Raw genomic sequence first — 20,485 nt, forward strand, 5'->3', positions numbered from 1 at the left:
CATCGCACAATGGCACTGACACAGAAAGACAGGCTGCTGTTAATAACTCCTAATAGTGCTATTAAAGGTTCTATGACCTTGAGAAGCAATTACCAATACTTTTCCATAATAACTCGAAGAATCTTGCTGTTTTCAACCAGCACTTAAAAAGAAACTTGATGGTGCTGGATACAGCGACTGCTCACCTCAATCTGAACATCAGATAATCGCAACTGTTGTACGTTTATAAACAGAGTACTAGCGTGTAGCAGCTACTAGCGTGTAGCAGCTACTAGCGTGTAGCAGCTACTAGCGTGTAGCAGCTACTAGCGTGTAGCAGCTACTAGCGTGTAGCAGCTACTAGCGTGTAGCAGCTACTAGCGTGTAGCAGCTACTAGCGTGTAGGACAACCTGGTTGCTGCTGTGTGAGGATTGATTTACTGTCCACATAAATAAAAAAAAACATTAAAGAAATCCTTTATTACCAAAAAATGTTCTGCTCTCTTAATCCTTTGGACATAATGATCCAGCCCTAGTCTTCCCTCCATCCTTAACCATTTATTCCCCATCGGTCCATCAGGCGCAGTCACCATTAAAACAACCAATTCATCACACTGGCTGAGGTTGCAAGTGCAAGACACTTATTTATATTTATGTTGAGGATACAGGAGCATTATAAAAGGCTGGGTGAGGAGTTAAACTGGTTAGGGGGATGATGAAAGGGTCATAATGACCCCCCCTCCCAATCATCTTACCCACAAGCTCCGCAAATAGCACTTAGTGTCAGCAGAGAGGAAAGATTTCTGCATATTTTCTTAGATTATTTCTATGATTGTGACCTTAAGAAAGATGATGGAAGCTAATAGTGATTTCAGTGTTCAGAAATAAAGTATAAAAAGAATTTAAACCCACACCACTGTGTTGATTCTTTTTTATTTCTCTGACTGTTTCCTTTGTTTAGAAAACTATTAGCTTTCCTGCAGGACTGGAAAGTTCAGATCTGGAAGAAAATCAAAGCAGTGTGATCCTCATGTCTGCCATCTCTTGCTTTTTTATGTGACTGTTAGAGAAGAAATATAGAGGAAGGTTATGATTCTTCAGTCCTGTGTTTGTGTGCCAAGGGTAGAAGCCAAGGCGGCGCCCGTCCTCTGATGAGGACATGTGTTTTCTTTCATATTTCACGCCCTGCACCCAGGAGCACAGCCTTGTTCAAAGCAGAGGACTCGCATTCCAGATTAGATGTACTATTCCTTTTGATAATGAAGACGGAGAGTTGTGTTGTTGTTGTGCTAGGAAAATACAGTGGGGAGTGGGCTAGGGAACCTGCCCCACACTGTCATTATTCATGTGACGAAAAACACAGGAGGAAATAAAAACACAGTTTCTCAGTTTATGAATACATTTTTTAGTGTCTTCAAAACCAATAAGACCTCATTATTAGTGTATTTTAGTACTTTACTTTATAGATTAGTAAAAAAAATCTTTTAGATGTCAAGACAAAAATAAAATCTAATTGTTTAGTGGATTTTTTCACCTTACCTTAAAAAAAGGACAAAATATTGCATAATATGTAAGACATGCTTTTTTTATGCTTTCAAAATAGTTTTCCTTAAAGGTACAAAGTATAAAACTCACCACTAGGTGTCAGTAAGTTGCAGATTGTTTTCTTACCCCTCCAAATTCAAGTGCATTATTGTAGCTATGATGGCCGCTGTACTCTGGCCATTGTTCATTCACAATTTATCTGCCAGTCCTCTGTTATTTACTCTGGGGGGATACTATAAAACTTTGTGAAAGGAGTTCAACACAAGATGGTCAAAGAAGCTCACTGCTGACTAATGAGGAGAGCCTAAACTTTTCTGTCAGTAAGTGCTGCTGTTTTTGCCCGTTAGCCTCTGTTAGCTGGCATTAGCTTCCGTTAGCTGGCATTAGTGAAACTCTCATTGAAGTGGCTCTAACATTGTTGAACTCGGACACTTAACAAATGTACTTTCATATGACTGTAATTAAACTGCTTATCACAGTGAAAGTTTGATTATTACGCCACAAACCTAAAATTAGCTGGCATAATGTTAGCTCATAACCAGCTATTGTTGTTAACTCTGCTCTTGTCAGCGGTGTGGAAAAAGGAGGGTCGCGTGTCTAATGCGGTGACAATGAGTAATTTCAACAACATCAAGAATAAATTAGCATGTTTATGCGCATGTCTGTGTGTTAGAGCCCTGACTTCAGTTTGGGAGAAGAAGCTGGGGATGAGGAGGAAGAGGTTTAGGTGGAAATGAGGTGAGAGGAGAGAGAGAAAACAGAAAGAGATCAGAAAGAAATGATGAAAACATACATGTGCAAATGTTAAATGGTCAAATATAGTCTGAAAGACTATATTTGCAATATAGTTATAGTTATATAGTCACTTTTGCTATATTATCAAAAGTGATAATGCATACTATATATGTGGACAGTCTCTAGTCATTGGCGATGGCCATCAATATTCAAAACGATGGTGGCTTCCACAAACCCGCTCCTATCCATTTTTAATTGATTTATGAGTTTATGAGTATCTATCAATTTGTCAGAGGACACAATTACACTCTAATCAACCTACATTTATGAGTACAACATTCTTTTGTACTTACTGTACCTTTAAACAAGGCATATGACAAGCGCTGAAAATTATAATATGAATTTAAATTTTCCTCATTATATATTTTCTTAGCAATTAAATGGGCAGTACGTTTTATCCCCAGCTGGCCAAGTTTAATATAACTTACGAAAAAGCCTACACTTCTTTTTAATTAACAAAATCTGTCTCTTTTAGTTTTGCTTTAGAAAGACATGGCTTCTAGCTCATAAAAGGGCTCTGATGTCAATTTACTTGAAGCAAATGAAAGGGACAGACAGTTTCCTAATGCTGTTTAGCAAATTAGATCAGAGATGTGAGTGTGCATTTGTCCATATCAGAATGGAGCGGCGAGATGCGGAGGGGAAGAGGTGAGGCAGTGCAGTTTGTAGGCTGACATTTGAAAAACAAAGGCCTGTCTATCTTTTTACTCTTCTTATTCTCCCTCTTTGTCTCTTCGCTTACGCCTTCTTGTGTCACTGGGAACCCTGCTGGGTGGAATACATCATTTAGCCAAGCCCAGTTTGATATTAGGCCTGAGCTGATCTATCAATGACACAGACTGCCTTTGCCTACTGTATCGTTAAATTGCACTTTAATTAAATTAGGCCTGCTAATTATGAGGACCTAAATCAATCACCAGGTCAATAACCAAGGCCCAAAGCGGACGGAGAGGACCAAGACTTTTTCCAAGCCTCATCAATAACAGCTGCAACTGGAGTAGATCTGTCCTGTGCCGGAGAGCCGGAGGTTCAAACCGGGTAGGAATTACTGCAAATTAAGTTATCGTCATCGGTTATTGTCCAGAGCGCTTCTTACTCTTAAGCTCGGCAAAAAAAAAGAAGAAAAAAAACTTTTTTGTATACAGAATGAGGATTTCAAAGAGTTGGAATGCACAGCATTTTACACCAAACTTCAAAGACGTGGTTAAAGCATATCTGGGATTTCCGATGCATTAAAAACAACGGTTCAAAAAGTATATGATGGCTTGCTAGACACCTGGCTTAGGTGAAAGGAGGTGATTCTGAACAGATAATCCTCGGGGCTGAGTGCGCAGCCCTGCTGAGCGGACGGTCCCAGCTGGATCCCGGGCCTTTATACATGCATTAAAAGGGGAACTGTGGTGCTTTTCACAGATTAATCATCGTTTTGAGCTTATTAAGTGGGAGGGCAGTCTGCTTTCCACTGCTCAGAACACTTAATCCATCTCTCAAACTGTGAAGGTCAGTGAGTGAATGTTGCCCTCATTGAAATAATATCGGCTGCTTGAATTTCAATGGGAGCACCCATAGTTTGGACCATAATGTTTTTGTTCTGTTTTTGTTCTGTTTTTAAATTACACTTAGTTGGTGTTCCTGCAATTAAATCAGAACTACAGTGAGTTGCACAGTAGTTGCCAATAAACTACACTTGCTGCTCCGCTAAACTGCCATCACAACCAATTAATCCTTCAGTTACAGTGGCACCAATGTTTATTCACTGAAATATATACATCTATATATCTCTATATCGAGAGATAGAGAGTGAGAGACTCATATCCATTGTCCACGCTATTTATATAACCTAGAGTGACCTCAAATCTTAAATATACCAAATATGAAGTAGGAAATAAGGATGAAAGCTGTTGAACAATGAATAATTTAGTAGAGAGCAAAGCTTTGGTACACACAGCAGCGAATTATTACAGGGGATGAACGGTCCATTCTACAGATCAGCCATTGTTTGCTGCCGTATTTGAGCAGGTGGAGTGGGGCCTCATCTGTAGCGTCATGGGAACAGCGCAGGGTGAGGCGGAGGCAGTGGTGGAGGGGGGAGCTTTCCATTTAGTTTTAATTGGAAGCTGAAATTCTTGGATAAGAGGGAGACAGAAAGCCATTTGGTTTAGTCCTTGCTCTCAGCCAGGGCTAAATGAAGAGGGGCCGTGTGGAGATGAGGGGCCTGTGGAGGGCCAGTAATGAAGAGAGGTCCCAAAAGACTTCAGCACAGCCACAGTAATCTGGGGGTGGGGGGGGGGGGGGGGTGGGGGGGGGGGTGGGTGGCTTAGTTGGATATGGGTGGAGAAGAAGGAAGAAGAAATACACAAAGCGAGAGGAAAGATGAAGGAAAGGGAAGAAAAACAAAGAAAATAACCTGTACGGAGTGCCGAATACTACAAAAATGCCAATTTTTGTGTGTGTATTTATTCTCTGAATGCAATGAGCACAAGATTAGACAAGGTATCGATTTATCAAAGCAGTGTTCTAGTTAGACTGGATGATAATTAACTTGCTAAACACAACAAGTGATTGCAATCGCTGATGAGATAAGAGCACGGGGAAATCATCAGTGTCTCAACAAACAAGACCGATCATAGCCTGGATCGTCAATTTGCTGCATGTAAACATTGTACACGTGTAGATACGCATCTGCAACACACGGACTGAGCGGCACCGAGGGTGGCCACCATCATTCTTACATATTGTATGAAGATATCTGCGGCAGCCAATCACAGAGCGACTTCAGCAGGACTCTCACCTTCCAAATCAACAGACACAGGGAGACCCCGGCGAGAAACGCGACACACATTTCTCCACTCTACCGTTTTCTAAATGGAAAACAGCATCGGCATGCTTCTAGTTGAAATCGTAAATTCATGTGGGAATATCAGAGGATGCTGTGATGGAGCGCGGCAGGGGTGCTATTCTTCACAACAGCTCCCATGGCCTGCATATCAAAAACATAAAGAGGAAAAATTCCGGGGGAAAACTGCTCTGCAGGGAAAACCGTATCCCATTACAGAGGTACTCTTGTTACACTGACACTATTTATGGTATGCGGGCTATTTCAAATTCAATCCTAGGCGTCCAACCTTAAGAAAGTCATAGAATATTGCCAGCAGTTTTGCATGTTTCACTGGTGTTGTGGCTGCCATCACTGTTTCGCACAATTTCCTGGTTGTCTTCTCTTTCCATTAGCCTGTTCCCGTTTTCCATTTCTCACTGTTATTGCTGGTTCTTCATTGCGTTCACCTGTTATTTGGTCGTCTCAGTTCCCATAAGTTTCACCCTTTTCATCATAGGACTCTTTTACCTACCTTACCATCTCTGACAATATAACAATGTTGGATTGTTGGCTGAAAATCCATCCAACAGCACAATCTGAATCAAGTTTGACATAGTTCATAGGTCACCATCAAAGTTTTACTAGGTAACGCATCATAAGCAGTAAGCGACCCATGATGTCCATCATCAAGTTCAGGTTCTCTAATGAACGTTCATGTAATGCTGGATAAAAATATGCACAATCAACAGCACAGTAATACCTACATCTGTATCTAAGAAACAGAAATGCCCCCAGACTGCCTCCTCACTCTTCACACTCTTGTTTCAGTGTGTCCATCTCCTGAGTCCTAAAATGAAACCTTCCCATTTCTCTCCATTTTTATCCAAGTGTGACTACTTTGTTCTCAGCCTGATGCAAATAAAACAAGTCACTTAGGGTAAGATGGGGAAGAAGCTCCATCTCATGTTTCTCTGTGGACCCGAGATGTGGATGTTTACTGTTGGCTGGGCGTTATTGCATTCCTTCAGCAACTTAAAAGCCTCGGTCCCCCTAATGGGACCTATAAAACAGTGAGAAAAGCCTATTGTGACAATGGACCTCGTTGTGCCAGAGTGGATACATTTGGCACTGTGTGCAGAGTGGAAATGTGTGGCATATAAAAAAAGATGGTGTGAAGGAGGGAAAGGTTGAGGAAGGAGAGAGAAATCAAATAAAATGAAGTAAGTGACTTTGCACTGTGGGAAAATGGGAGATGTCAGTCACCAAAGTTCACCTTGAGCCCCAGTGTCAAGGACTACAAAAAGCTTTGCATTTTACTTAAGCTGTTCCACATCTTGCGATCTTTTGCCCGGGCCACAGTCAGCATTGGTATAATGCCACCTTGCCAAAATATGGGCTTTGCTTCTCCAACATGACACTTTGCTCCAAAGCCTTAAACTCATACCCCCCTGGGAAAAAATAAATTCGGACTCTACTGAATATGTAGGCAGATCAGCAAAAAAATGACTTCCCCTTAAGAAACGGCGTACATCTTCCTCGCCTAGCTTTGTTCTCTGCTGCCCACGGTGGATTGGCTCCACGCTGGCGGCCCTCGTTTTATTCCCCAAAGTCATTATTGTCTTCAGTTAAGGTGCCCCTGCTCCCTGTGATTTGTGGGTAATGAGCTGGCACCCCCCTGCCCGTGTTCAATTATTCTCATTGAGAAAGTGATTTCTCACTCCACGGAGCAAATTGTAGAAAGTGAATGCATGAACTCTAATCAAGAATTAACACGTTCACAGCCAGTAGTGCAGAGAGGGATAGCCACCTTGATGCAGCTGAGGTACAGTGGACAGAAATGAGAGGGACCCAGAGAAGAGGAGGGTAGAAGGATGGAATAGTGAGTAAGGTAAACAGACTTCTCGCCTGTCCCTGAATAATTCTGTTATGGTACATCCACTGAATAAAACCAGGCATCCCTATTGAAGGTTGTGCAAGAGAATAACATTCGAGTAGCTCAGAGAGGCCTGTGCACACAAAAAAATCTAATCCTAAAAAAATGCACTTTGACAAAAATGAAGTTGGCAGCAAGTGAAGAATGGTGTGGAATGGTCACATTAGGAATAAGTGATTACAAAAAATTTTCAACACAAGAAATATGCGCATGAATTTTATGCATTTCAAGCTTGAATGAGTGAAACTCTAATCTCAGCTGTCCAGTAGCACACGTCTTCACACACGTGTCGCAGTGAGACAGGTTAAACATTTACAGTACAGCTGACAGAGAAGAGCGCTGGCAACGTCCAGCATCCAAAACAACGCCCAGTCTTGTATCCTGTTCAAACAAGATAAGAGAAGACGATTGCACAAATATTTAAAAAGTTAAATAATAAATAATAATGAAGAACAAAAGGAATAAACTTTTTTTTGCATATAGAAACGGCACAAAGAAAGTAATATAGCTTCGGGGGGAAAAGCTGGTTACCTGTAGTTAAGTGTTGTGCACACACACGTGTAAATAAACCAACATTGAGAGTCATTGTGATTTTTTTAATGAGATGTTAGGTAGCATTATTTTCAAAATTGCTCATCTATTTCCCTACTGACGGCATTTCACCTGCTCCCGTACTCCGGTCTGAAGGTGAGCTCACACGTACACTGACTTGATGACAGAATATACAGAGTCTGTATGCATTTCATTGCTGGAGGCTGTCTGCAGGATTCTGTGCACAAGGCTGGAGGCTGAAACACAATGGGGTGTACGTTTTTTGAGCAGTGAAGTTATCCAATTTAGACTTTATTATTAATTAGACATTTTTCCCCAAGTGTGTTTAGTCCTAAAACTTTCACAAAGTTTTTTGGGATTAGATAACTATGAATTTTAAAAGCGACAGTACTGATATTGAGACAAAGGCAAGGCAGGAATGATTTTTCATGTTTGCTCAGGAACATCCACCCTTCGTTTGTTACATCCGATTTCAAAACACCAAGATGGAAATGGCCACAACGCTCAGGTTGACACTTCAATATGAGACCTCATTGGCCAGTGGGTGACATCATAAGGTCTCAATTTTTAATCTCCATTTGTTCGTTAGAAACCTCAGGACCAGCTCATCATCACTTTATGCACAAGAATTTTTCCCAAAATTGCAACGCTTTCAGTCTGTATGTATGTTACACGATAAATTTGCATGTGAAATTTGTTTAACTTTGTGCAGTTTTCTTTGGTGTGTAAAGACTTCTATTAAGGACCTTTAAAAGTTTTGGACCCATATTAAAACTATTGATATTTATTATTATTATTATTTAAAACCAATAAGCAAGAGATTAAACCGACAGAAGTACTTCGTAAAGAAGCGTACAAGACAAATACATCTAACAAAAAGCCCCAGTCAGTGCAAAGCAGAAGTCACAAACCCGTCAGGGGTTTGTGACGTTCTAACAGTGGTTCAGCGGCAATGGCTAATTAAGAGTGGAGAGGCATTTGTGAGGCTCTGCATTGTTCTCACTCAGGTCCTCAGTTGGACTGCCATTTACACAGGACTCCCAAAGGAGAGAAGAAAAATTAGCCCGCCATGTAAATAATGTGAATTTTAAGTAATCAGTGGCAGAATTAAGTCTTTTCTTAAAATAATTCTTTCATTTAGGTGACATAATTACACTAACAGCCAAAATGACTTATTAAAAAAAAATCATACAGGAGAAAATTAAACAAAACATTGTAGAGAACGAGCGCAGGAAGAAGTAGGAAGCCACAAAAATGTCTTTTTTCCCGAGGATTCAATGAGCTAGGAGCCAAAGCTGGACAAACAGCTGCACCTACTGGTCAGACCCACCGGTCAGCAACTAGTTCAAAACATCCTGAGTTCATGTTGCATGTGTGCATACACCAAAGTGCATGTCTACGGACTTCACACAAACCATGGTTCATCCCGTCTACATCTTCCTTGGTCTTTCAAGAGGCAAATCCAGGAACACACTCTTCCAGGATTCCTGCACTGTTCTGGAATGTGGCTTCATTTTTTTATTCAGAGTTTTACATTGAAAACATGCCCTGCTGCATCTCAAACATCGTTGCAGTATTAACTGAACATAATGAACACAGCACGAATGCATGTTACAGCCACCAGATAGAAGTGGAGGTAGACGGAGGCACAGGCAGCAAGACTGTGTTAGGCCGGCTGGGTTTGAGGGTTATTGCTGTGTTTTCTTTCCATGCTCAGCTGCTCTAACATTGCCTGTGGCTCGCCTCGGGGTCTGGAGACTGTGTGGGCTTTACCAAGAAGCTAGTCAGGAGAACTTACCAAGTTCACTCACCAACAGCAGTCCCTAAAAATTAAATGCTAACTTCCATACTGACGTGTCCAAGGGTTTTTCCTGAATTTTAGACCTGCCACTTCAGAACCTTCACTGCTGTGTTTATTGTATTTTTAATGGAAGAAATGAAATATCCTTTGATTAAATAAATCAGTGATTCATTATGGATCTTATATAAAGGTGTATCATTCCAGTATGATTAAAAAAATCAACAAGCTAAACAAATAATTAGTATTTAGAGGAAAATATCAGTTTTGTCTCTTACAATGGCGTGTTAACTGCCATCATGGCATCATGCGGAGTGGGGCAAGAACAATAATCCTACCGCAGCTTTGTAAAGCACTTGACTCTAACAGAGATCAACTCAAACACTTTAAATCTAAAACAGAAAGCAGACCTCTGACGATCTCTTTTAAGCTACTCAGGAGACTCGTTCAAATACGAGCATTCGCTGAGCCTTATTTTCAGCGGCCAACAACTACTAGTGACAGAGCTGGAAAAGAAGAGCAAAAACAACAATAGAGTCGGTCGGTCGCAAATGCCAATCTGTGTTTGTTCAGCGAGAGATCTTTGATGTAACAACATTAAAGGGAAAAAAGGCAGGATTCGCACTGCTGCTTGCTCTCTTCTTCCACCTTGAAGTTAAACAGACTCATCTCCTTTCAACGTGCTGGCTTGAGGATTTAGCTGGCCGCCTCGCCACTTTGCGTTTCCTTTAAAACTCGCCAAACAAGGTGCCTCATTTAGACAACAGAGAGAGAGAGAGGGAGCCTGACTGTTGGAGGCTTGATCAAAGATGTGTGATCAGAACTGTTTTCACTCAAACATGCTTTGGAAGCTGTTATGTAATGTTTTAGGTGTTTTGTGTTGCCTTTCTCCGAGTCTGTCTTTCTGACTTCAATATGTTATGGACTTTACGGTATTTTTAGAGCCTGTACACAAACAAATAAATCAAAATATGCTTTTCAAATAACACTGGACAGGCATAACATTATGATCGATGACAGGTGAAGTGAATAACACTGATTATCTCTTTATCATGGCACCTGTTACTGGGTGGGATATATTAGGGAGCAAGTGAACATTTTGTCGTCAGTGTTGATGTTAGTAGCAGGTAAAATGGGCAAGTGTGAGGATTTGTGCAAACGGATTATGAATCACATTGTGATGGCTGAGTTGGGTCAGGGTATCTCCAAAACATCAGCTCTTGTGGGGTGTTCCCAGTCTGCAGTAGTCAGTATCTCTTAAAAGTTGTTTAAGGAAGGAACAGCGGTGAACCAGAGGTCGTGGTTGGCCAAAGCTCAGTGATGCATGTGGGGACCGAAGGCTGGTCTGTGTGGTCCGATCCAACAGACTGTACAGCTAATGTAGCTTAGATTAGAGAAAGGTTTAATGCTGGTTCTCATAGAAAGGTGTCAGAATACACAGAGCATCTCAGTTAGGTGTGTATGGAGCTGCATAGCTGCAGACCAGTCAGGGTGTCTATGCTGACCCCTGTACACTGAAGAAATTGCCAGCAATGCACATATGAGAATCAGAACTAAGAATCGGAACAGAAGACAGCACAATGAAAGAAGGTGGCCTGGTCTGATGGATCATGTTTTCTTTTACATCAGTTGGATGGTAAATGGCCTGTATTTGTATAGCGCTTTACTAGTCCCTAAGGACCCAAAGCGCTTTACATATCCAGTCATCCACCCATTCACACACACATTCACAGACTGGTGATGGCAGCTACATTGTAGCCACAGCCACCCTGGGGCGCACTGACAGAGGCGAGGCTGCCGGACACTGGTGCCACCGGGCCCTCTGACCACCACCAGTAGGCAACGGCTGAAGTGTCTTGCCCAAGGACACAACGAGCGAGACTGTCCAAGCCGGGGCTCGAACCGGCAACCTTCCGATTACAAGGCAAACTCCCAACTCTTGAGCCACAATCGCCCCTGGCAAGGTATGTCTGGGTCCCTTACCTGAGGAACACCTGGCACCAGGATGCACTATGGGAAGAAAGCAACTGACAGAATGGACGAAGCCAGGGTTATGCTTTGGGCAATTTTGTGCTGGGAAACCTTGGGTCCTGCCATCCATGTGGATGTTACTTTGACACATGCCAGCTATCTAGCATTTGTGCAGACAATGTACACCCTTTCATGGAAACGGTACTGCCTGATGGCTGCGGCCTCTTTCAGCAGGATAATGCACCCTGTTGACTTGGCCTCCAAGTTCCCCAAATCTCAATCCAATTAAGAATGTGTGGGTTCTGCCGGACAAACAAGTCCAATCCATGGAGGCCCCACCTCTCAACTTGGAGGACTGTTGCTAACATCTTGGTGCAGATACCCCAGCACACCTTTAGGGATCTAGTGGAGTCCATGCCTCGATGGGTCAGGGCTGTTTTATGGTAAATGGTAAATGGCCTGTATTTGTATAGTGCTTTACTTCATCCCTATGGACCCCAAAGTGCTTTACACTACATTCAGTCATCCACCCATTCATACACACACATTCACACACTGGTCATGGCAAGCTACATTGTAGCCACAGCTGCCCTGGGGCGCACTAACAGAGGTGGCAAAAGGGTTATAGCGGCAAAAGGGGAACCAACACAAAATTATGCAGGTGGTCCTAATGTTGTGCCTGATCTGTGTATAAGGCTTATTGTTTTGCTGTTTGTGTTTTTATATGTAGATTAAATAACACTACATTTAGCATTTATACATTAGAATGTTTCTGTCTAATACTATCTCTGAAATCCCAAATTGTGAGCTTTGCCAATATAGCTCAAACACATCTGCTTCTCCTCATGTTAGCCTTGATTGGGTTAAATCCTTCAGTGATCGACAGCTGATGTCAGTCCTGCCTCTGCTACAGCTCATGATAATGGCCCCTGGTCCATCATCAAGGCCGCAAAATAATACAGTGGAGAACCACTCAACCAGATCAAAATGTGTATGTGGGGGAGCGTGTGCGATGCTAAGCAGGAAAGCCCATTAACATTCATCAGTGGGATAATAGGCCAGCATTAATGTCAGCTGTTTATATGAAGAATAACTCATAAGGCCTTGGTGTATATGGGCTGATAAAGCGTGCTTTTCTCCACGCCGCATTTGGCAGAGTGTGTGTGTGTGTGGTGAGAGATTTAGGGGTAGACGCCACTGATGTTTTAGATTGAACCGTTTGATACTGACGTGAATTTATTGACTCGTTAGATAAACACAGGACAATTGCCTGATGTAACTATGGGCCAGCCGTCCTTGTCTTAGTACGTAGGCTGAAAGTCTGCACAAAAGAAGCACGAAAGCACCAAAACGAGCACAAATCAATACATTTTACCAAAGCACCTGGGAGAAGTGATGTAAAATAAAATCTTAAGAGAAATCAACCCTGAATCCATTGTTGATCCCCTGCGGCTAAACTTCAAACTCATCCAACCTGAGAATACCAGAGTCACAGATTGTCTAGTTAACTCCCCCGTGCACCTCCTTGGCATTTTAAGCACAGGAGTCAATGTGTTATTTTATTCAGCCTGACTTTACATTTTTAATTTATAGCATGAGCTGGGAAGGCTTGCTTAAATATGAATGGTGAAGTGAACGCACTATCCAGAGCATGCCAAGTTAAGAGCTGCTTCACACACATCGACCACGCAACTAAAAGATAAGTACTTCAAATTGAAGCTATTGTATGAAGTTAAGAAATGACGCTGCTAAAACACCTATGCGCATATAAATACACAAAGTAGTTGCGTGTGTGTAGTTTGTTCCAGTGAAAAGAAAGAAATGAGGATGACGCCCGCTCTTCGGTTTCTTTGTTTTACTTTTATCTTAACTCATAAAGTAGAACGATAAAAACACAGCAGATAAATAATCCACAATGAACAACAGCTAATTGGTGTGTTTTTACCAAAAAACCTTGGCATATCTGTACGTGTTTGTGTGTTTTTATGTGCGTGTGCGTGTGTACACTCATTATCGCTGCCGACGCTTTAGCACTGATCACAGTTCTTTTTAATTAACCCACGCCGTGTATTTTTATCTCGCGATCCAATGCTGCTGTTTTGCTCGCCCGTCGCACAAAGAAGACAAAATATTGAACCGTCACGTGTGGGAGGGAAGCCAGTGATCGAGACTGCGATACAGCGAGCGCAGGGAAGGAACAACTGGGCGACAAGGTGCGACTTTGAAACTTATACTGTGTCACCCCTAATGAGAGGATTTGCGCTTTGTGACTCAACTTAGTCGCACGGCTGTCAGATTATAAACACTCAGGTGGCACCGAGGATTAGCCACGGTGAGGGTGTCGTGGCGCTCCTGCCGTTAATCATGAAATATTTACACGACTCCACCGCTATAGCTCATGTCCTTAAATAATAATCTCTTTTTTTATATTTACACTATACTTGGTTGATAACTATTAACTTGAAAGCTTTATCTTGGATTTAGGAGGCTTCATATTTTAAACAAAATCCTGTTCTTGAGCTGTTTGCATGTATACGTGCCCTCTTGGTAAACAGTATGTTTTCAACTTCAGCTATTTTTACAATAGCTTGATTGTAGCATCCCTGCTTTCAATAGGTGCTCATAATGTTTAGTAAGAGAAAGAATTCCAAACACAACCATAATGAGACTACAGAGAAAGAAGGAAGACTTTATCGTCATTCGAGCATCTCGCTCTTTTTTTCCACACCCTTTCTCGGCTCTTTTTTTTATTCTTTAATGGGCCGATTAAACACCATCTGCGTGAATCAAAGCAGGTAGTTGAGGTACAGACTGGCAGACAAACTGGGAGAAATCCTCTTCACATCAAGCTCAGCGTGTTCGACACTTCCCAAGGTCATTTCCACCCTCCCTGCAGAGAGCCTCTGTCACTTTTAATAACTTTTAAAGGGAGAATATTTTTTCGCCTCTGACAGACTGAGGAGTTGAGGGACCAGTCACAGGGTGAGTCGATCACAAAGTGCCGACAGAGCGAAGAGGGTGTGAGGCGAGGAGACAAGCCTGCAAGGACTAACATTGTACGCTGTTACTTCATGAAAAAGTATTGGACAGAAGTCTGATGTCAATCATTGACCTGGTTCTAAATTGGATTGGGCAGTGAGCAGTCGCTGTCACTGTAAGAACTCTGTTATCAGTCGCAGCTGTGACTGATGGTCAGATATAACAAATCATGCATACTGTGAAAACACAGGGGTAAACTATGATCAAGAAACGCTGTGTAGTTGATGCCAAATCATGCATCAGTAAAATAGTATTATTAAATAATTCTCCTACTTAATAGGATATATAACTAGTGTATAATCTGCTGTATAATTAGAGTAATGGGATTTCAATGTGGACATGAAAACTAGAGTACCGCTACCTTTTTACAGAGATACACAGCCTCAACTTCTCCACTCCACAAAACAAACTTTTCTGTAACACACTAATGTAACACATTACGATACAAAATTCAGTAATTATGTCACAGCTACTTTGTTACTGGCATTACAAAGGTTTGTCAGTTATCTACATCAGCGGTCCCCAACCCCCGGGCCTTGGACCGGTACCGGTCCGTGAGTCGTTTGGTACCGGGCCGCAAGAGTTGAGGCTCAGGTGTGAAATGTGTGGTTTTCAGGGTTTTTATCAGTTTTCAGCGTTATTTTGTTATTGTTTTTATCGTTAACTCGGTTTTCCTGGGTCTTTTCACGTGTGTTATGAATAAATCTTCTTTTTTTCTGTACCGGTACTAGTTTTATTTTGTCGTATTTATCCGCGACACCTTAAAGGGCGGTCCGTGAAAATATTGCCGGGCATAAACCGGTCCGTGGCGCAAAAAAGGTTGGGGACCGCTGATCTACATGATAGGCAGTTAGCCGAAAGCTAGCCAACAACCCAGTGACGTCAAAGCTGGGCGTATGCTGACCCCAGGCCAGCAGCCAGAACCAGCACTTCAAACAACTGCAGCCTCAAAGAAATTGGTGAGGAGTTTCCATTTCTATCTGTATACGTTTCTACAGTAGAATTTTGTTCATACGCAAGAACTAAAAGAAAGATAGCATGACTCTGGTGAGTCAAGACAGAGATAAAACATAAGTGAAAATGAGATTGTCTGCTATCAGTTTGTGACTAAATCGGGGCAATTTCATGCAATCTGTTGGTGATAATACAGTCATTAGTTGTGATAAATCCGTGAAAATTACAAATTTGTTGCTCTCTGTTGGAGAGATATTGCAGTCTAGTTCCACAAAACTCACAGATTTAAGCAGAAATTCAGACTCTTTTCTGACACACACTTGCTTCTAAATAGAAATATAGTCAGAATAGCTAGCAACCGATTGAGTCAAGTCCTCTATTGCAAATGGATCATGGTCATCAGCACAGACTCACTCAGAGTTTGATTGCAATACATTGCCAACGTGTTTGGGTCTATACGTAAGATGGCATTTATTTGTAAATCTTTGTGTCACGGTTCTGGGTCAGGTTCGACCCAGCATTTTGAGTTCTCATGTTTTGGTTTATTTTTGAATGATTGTTTTGTTTCTCTGATGCTATGATGATTATTATTATTAGAGTTCCATGTTTCTGTTCATCCGTGTTTAAGGATTTGTTGTTTCATGTATTGTTTGAGTTGCATGTGTTATCAGTCTGCTTCTCTGTCTGCGTCTTTGTTTAGTGGTTTCTTGTTTCCTGTTTTATTGTGAAGGTCTGTGTCTCATGTGAGTGTGTTCAGTTCTACTGCTCCCCTGTCTCGTTAGTCCAAATTCTCCCAGCTGTGTCTCCCTCCTGTTGCCCATTCCCTGATTACCACCCTGTGTATATTAGCCCTGTGTTTTCCTGTGCTCAGTGTCGCGGCGTACCATCAGATTATGCCTGTGTGTTTCTGTTCTCAGTATTCAGTGTTCATTTCACGTTTTGTCTTCATGCCAGCAATAAAACTGAGGTTTTGAGTTGTATTCCGTGTCCGAGTCTCGCATTTGGATCCTCCTCTCCATCCGCCTGCACACAGAGCCCTGACACTTTGACAATTTGTACGAGGGTGATTGCAGTCTGACTGAGCTGGACCGTGGCTCCTTGGAGACCGGTTGCCTCCCAACAGGCATATTTATATGAAAAAATTAATTGCAATCACAGGGCAAACGCTGTTTTTGAGTTGCAAGGAGGTCACTGTCTTATTTTTACTGAAGTGTAACTGAGCCTTAACAAATTCCATTTTGAAAAACCCAAAGGCATGTACTATATAGAACAAGTGTATGCCCGCTTAATTTCTAGACCAACACATTTTGTATCCATTGATCAATTTACATCAATTTACAGCAAGAGAGCCCACTATCCAGGACCAATCAAAGTTCAAAAACCCTTCCAAGTCATTGCCTCTAAGCAATATTCAAGTAGAGATATTGACATTTTAGCTCAACACCACTGATTGCTAATCAAATACACCAAATATCTGAATCTGCAGATCCTCTTGTACCAAGCCAGGTTACTTTTGTATCAACACATCACCAAGTGAACCAACTTGTTTTGTTTTATTTTAGACCAACCAGTGGTGGCTGTGGTGAAAAATACAAGCTGCTATGAACTGGTCAAGCAATAAAGTTGTTTATCTGCAAACCACAAATAAACCATAGAGTCTCCAATTTCCTTAATTGTCCACCAACAAACCTGTTCTTGTCGATCGAGCCATCGATCTACCATCGGATGGTTGGCACTAAGGGAAGATCGAGTCATCTCTCTTTGGAACTGAGTGGACCAGCCACTCGCATCACGAGGGAGACTACGGTAGGCATGGGCTCCTCTGCCCTGCAAAGAAACAGGAAAAGGCAGAGACATTAAAAATTGTAAACCACTGTGGTCCTGCTATCAGAAGACGTCTTTAATGCACTCGTATAAATACTCTTTCCAAAAAAAAAAAGGAGAAGAAGAAGAAGAAAGAAATGTGGTACATAGTTATCTAAAATCCAGGACGAACCTGATTTTTGAAGACTGAACCATCTTTGTGGTTCAGTTAACTCTCACTCAACACTTACTCCTGATATTTCATTACAGCCACACCTGAGCTGCTTTAGGACCTTTTTAATAACAAGACAGCTCCAACTAGAATTTATCATTACAAAAAACCCCAAAACAACTTCACAAAGCTCCTGCCAAGGTAATGTCATACATCAGCATACTTGAGCATAAAATATTACACTGGCCACAAGCAAAAAAACACACCCAGGCACAAAAGATAATATTCCACACTTGCTAGCCTTGGCTTAGGAATCTCAGCAGCTGAAGGTCAAGAGTGAAGTTTTTTTTTAATAGAAGAGAAAGCAAATCAATAATTAAAATCAAAGCCAAGTGATTCACCAAGACAAACAAGTAGAAAAGCAACCATATATGGTCTGATTAGTCACAAAAACAGCATATAAAGAGTAAGAGCGGAAAAAAAAAACCATTTTGGGGATTTTTAATGAGACATCATGATTGAAAGAGAACGCAGAGACTAACTATAGCAGGAAAAAAGAGTTGTTTCAGAACAAGAGAAGGAATGAAAGTCAGTCAAAATGAAGGACAGAGCTAAAAAAAAAAACCCAATAGTTGCTTAGCAAATCACAAAATAGCAAATATATCAAAACAACGCACACAACAAAACTATATGAGCTTAAAAGAATGGGAGGGGGAGCCGGCAGTGTTTGGCTACAGTTGAATGTGACATGCAAGGGGCCTGATGAAGGCATGACAGAATTATAAAACTGAGCTGCACAACTGGCCTGTGTATAGAGAAAGCCCTGATAGCCATCGCAGCCTCAGACACGGCACGACAGAGGACCCCCCTCCACAGAGTTTTACGACACATCAGATCATAAAATGTAGAGAAAGCCAGATACCAGAGAGGCTCATACTGACTGTCTAATCCCTATGGATGACTTTGCTAAGTGCAGATAACCATAAATACCAAGTATTGTAAAGTCATTGGCAGATGTGATGAGTTTACAGTGCTAGCCGATGACTGAGTACTCTGAGATTTAGCAGAAAAACTGAGTCTGACTCAGCCGTATTCAGACTAGTTGGGGAATTGAACATGTGGCTGGCTTTAGTCTGTAAAAGGAAACGATCCTAGACAGTGAAGAGACTGTTATGAGTAGGTTGCTTTTGGCAATGCTGAAGGATGTTCCTTTTCAAAAATATGGTGCCAAGAACAAATACTACACATGCTGACTAACACATTTTTACAACATATGCTGTTAATTTCATAAAAACAGACTTGAAATGAATATAGGGCAGTTGGTGCAAGAAATAGATTAAGGGTTACGAGGACTAAGACTCCCTTTGTAGTTGAAAAAAGTCTGGTTCTGTCAGCTGAATAAAAATGACAGCATCCTGCTGTTAGCTCGTCACTTTTCACACCATGCCGTTTCAAGCATCTGTGGCAGGATGGTGTCTTAAAAAGCACTACATTCAGATAATATTTGAACTGCTGTAGATGGGAGTCAAGAACTAAATGGGACACTTGAACATTACAAGTTGGGCAGCTAAACATTATTAAGGGAATTGTTGATTTATAGTGGCTTGGTCATAATAACTTTGAACTCGCCATGTAAAATGTTGCTTTGCCAGGAGAGTTTTTTACAGGAATCGTCTTAACCTTTTATTGGACAAGGAGCCATATTTGGTAACTTCAATGGACAAAACAATTGAAGTGATTGGCTGGGAGTTTCTCCCAGCCAATCACAAAAGATCAGGTCATGTGACAGATAGTGATATTATTGTATCTGACCAGTCAGTCACAGCCTGTTGCATTTCAAGCTTTTAATTTTTTTTTACCCCTACATTACACTCATACTTGTGGTCATAACATCAAAACTGAGTGTGTAGTTCGGTTTGTTTCATGACCTTATTGCAGTTTTCTATTATATCAGTTTTGATTTGATTTGATTTGATTGAATCTTTATTTTGAACATGTTGAAAAAGTACAACAACATAGAATTAAAAGAGACAAATGAACAAAGCAAAACAAAAGGAAAACGAGCAACCACAACTACAAATAACTTTCATGTTCAAAAAGGAGCAGGAAGAAGCATAAGCTTATTTAATCCCACCCCTTTTACACTATCTAGTAATCAATAGACTACAGAAATACCTCCTTGCAATTACATTATATGTCATGTGTATTTTTTTTATTATTCTTTTTTTATATATATATACATATATTCTATCTATCCATACATACGTATATACACATACGCACATATACACATTTTCAATAACCCCAGTAACACCTCAAAGGATACACAACCTACAGATATATATATACCCATACCAACATACCCGTGCACCCGCACACACGTGAAAATATTGGACAAGAACACCCTATCAAATCTCTACCTCTTCCCTGTACCCTGTAAAAACCATATCCTTAAACCGCTTTTTAAACTGTGCCATGCTCGGACATTGCTTCATATCTTTACTTAGTCTGTTAATGGTACATAACTGGTGATTATTTTTACAGTACATCTTATTACTTATTACTTATTACTAAAATTTATTCAGTAATTATTCGATATGTGTGTTATATTTACGAAAATTGCCAGTGTGCAAAACAATGTTCATAAAATACATGTCTTTATAAACATATTCTTATATACAGTTTTTTTTCTTTTTCAGTAAATACCATAAACAGGAAAGGAATCTTGATTTGCACTGTAAAATTAACTTTTTTTAAAATCACACATGTGAAAAAGTCCTGAAATATCCCCCAATAACACGCCAGGGTTGAAAATTTTAATGTCTACGTGTTTTAATGAGAGCCCTATAAAGGGTTAAACCATTGTTTTATGTCTGACTAAAGTAAACTAATAGAAACATATATTTTGTAAACTACCGTATCCGTCTGTTTAGTGTGTGGCAGTGTACATAATCTGGAATCCTCTTATCACATCAACATAATAATATTTATCCACGATCCACAACTTACAAACATCGTTGTGGATGTGGAATCCTCTATGCATGGTAGGACGTAACAGAAGGGCTAAAGACATGCAATCCATATACAGTCAATGAAATTCAAAGTCATATTTCAACACTCCTGGTC

General features: G+C 41.0%; 1 protein-coding gene and 1 long non-coding RNA gene across 5 annotated transcripts in view; one reads left to right on the forward strand and one right to left on the reverse strand.

Annotated features, from left to right (window-relative positions):
* Positions 1-20,485, reverse strand: part of LOC146510974 (partitioning defective 3 homolog) — a 377,572-nt gene that overhangs the window by 211,953 nt on the left and 145,134 nt on the right. For all 4 annotated transcript variants that reach the window (XR_014876129.1, XR_014876128.1, XM_085172912.1 and 1 more), the window contains exon 5: positions 17,074-17,211. Coding sequence is in view for 2 of the 4 variants with exons in the window: in XM_085172912.1 (XP_085029038.1) it covers positions 17,074-17,211 (138 nt within the window). In the remaining 2 variants the exon portion in view is untranslated. The remainder of the gene's footprint in view (positions 1-17,073; positions 17,212-20,485) is intronic.
* Positions 1,525-4,627, forward strand: LOC146510977 (uncharacterized). The gene is made up of 2 exons (XR_014876135.1): positions 1,525-2,371; positions 2,411-4,627. It is a non-coding gene; the product is annotated as an uncharacterized LOC146510977 (long non-coding RNA).

The sequence above is a fragment of the Neolamprologus multifasciatus genome, chromosome 9 (genome assembly GCF_963576455.1).
Source record: "Neolamprologus multifasciatus chromosome 9, fNeoMul1.2, whole genome shotgun sequence".
Taxonomy (NCBI): domain Eukaryota; kingdom Metazoa; phylum Chordata; class Actinopteri; order Cichliformes; family Cichlidae; genus Neolamprologus; species Neolamprologus multifasciatus.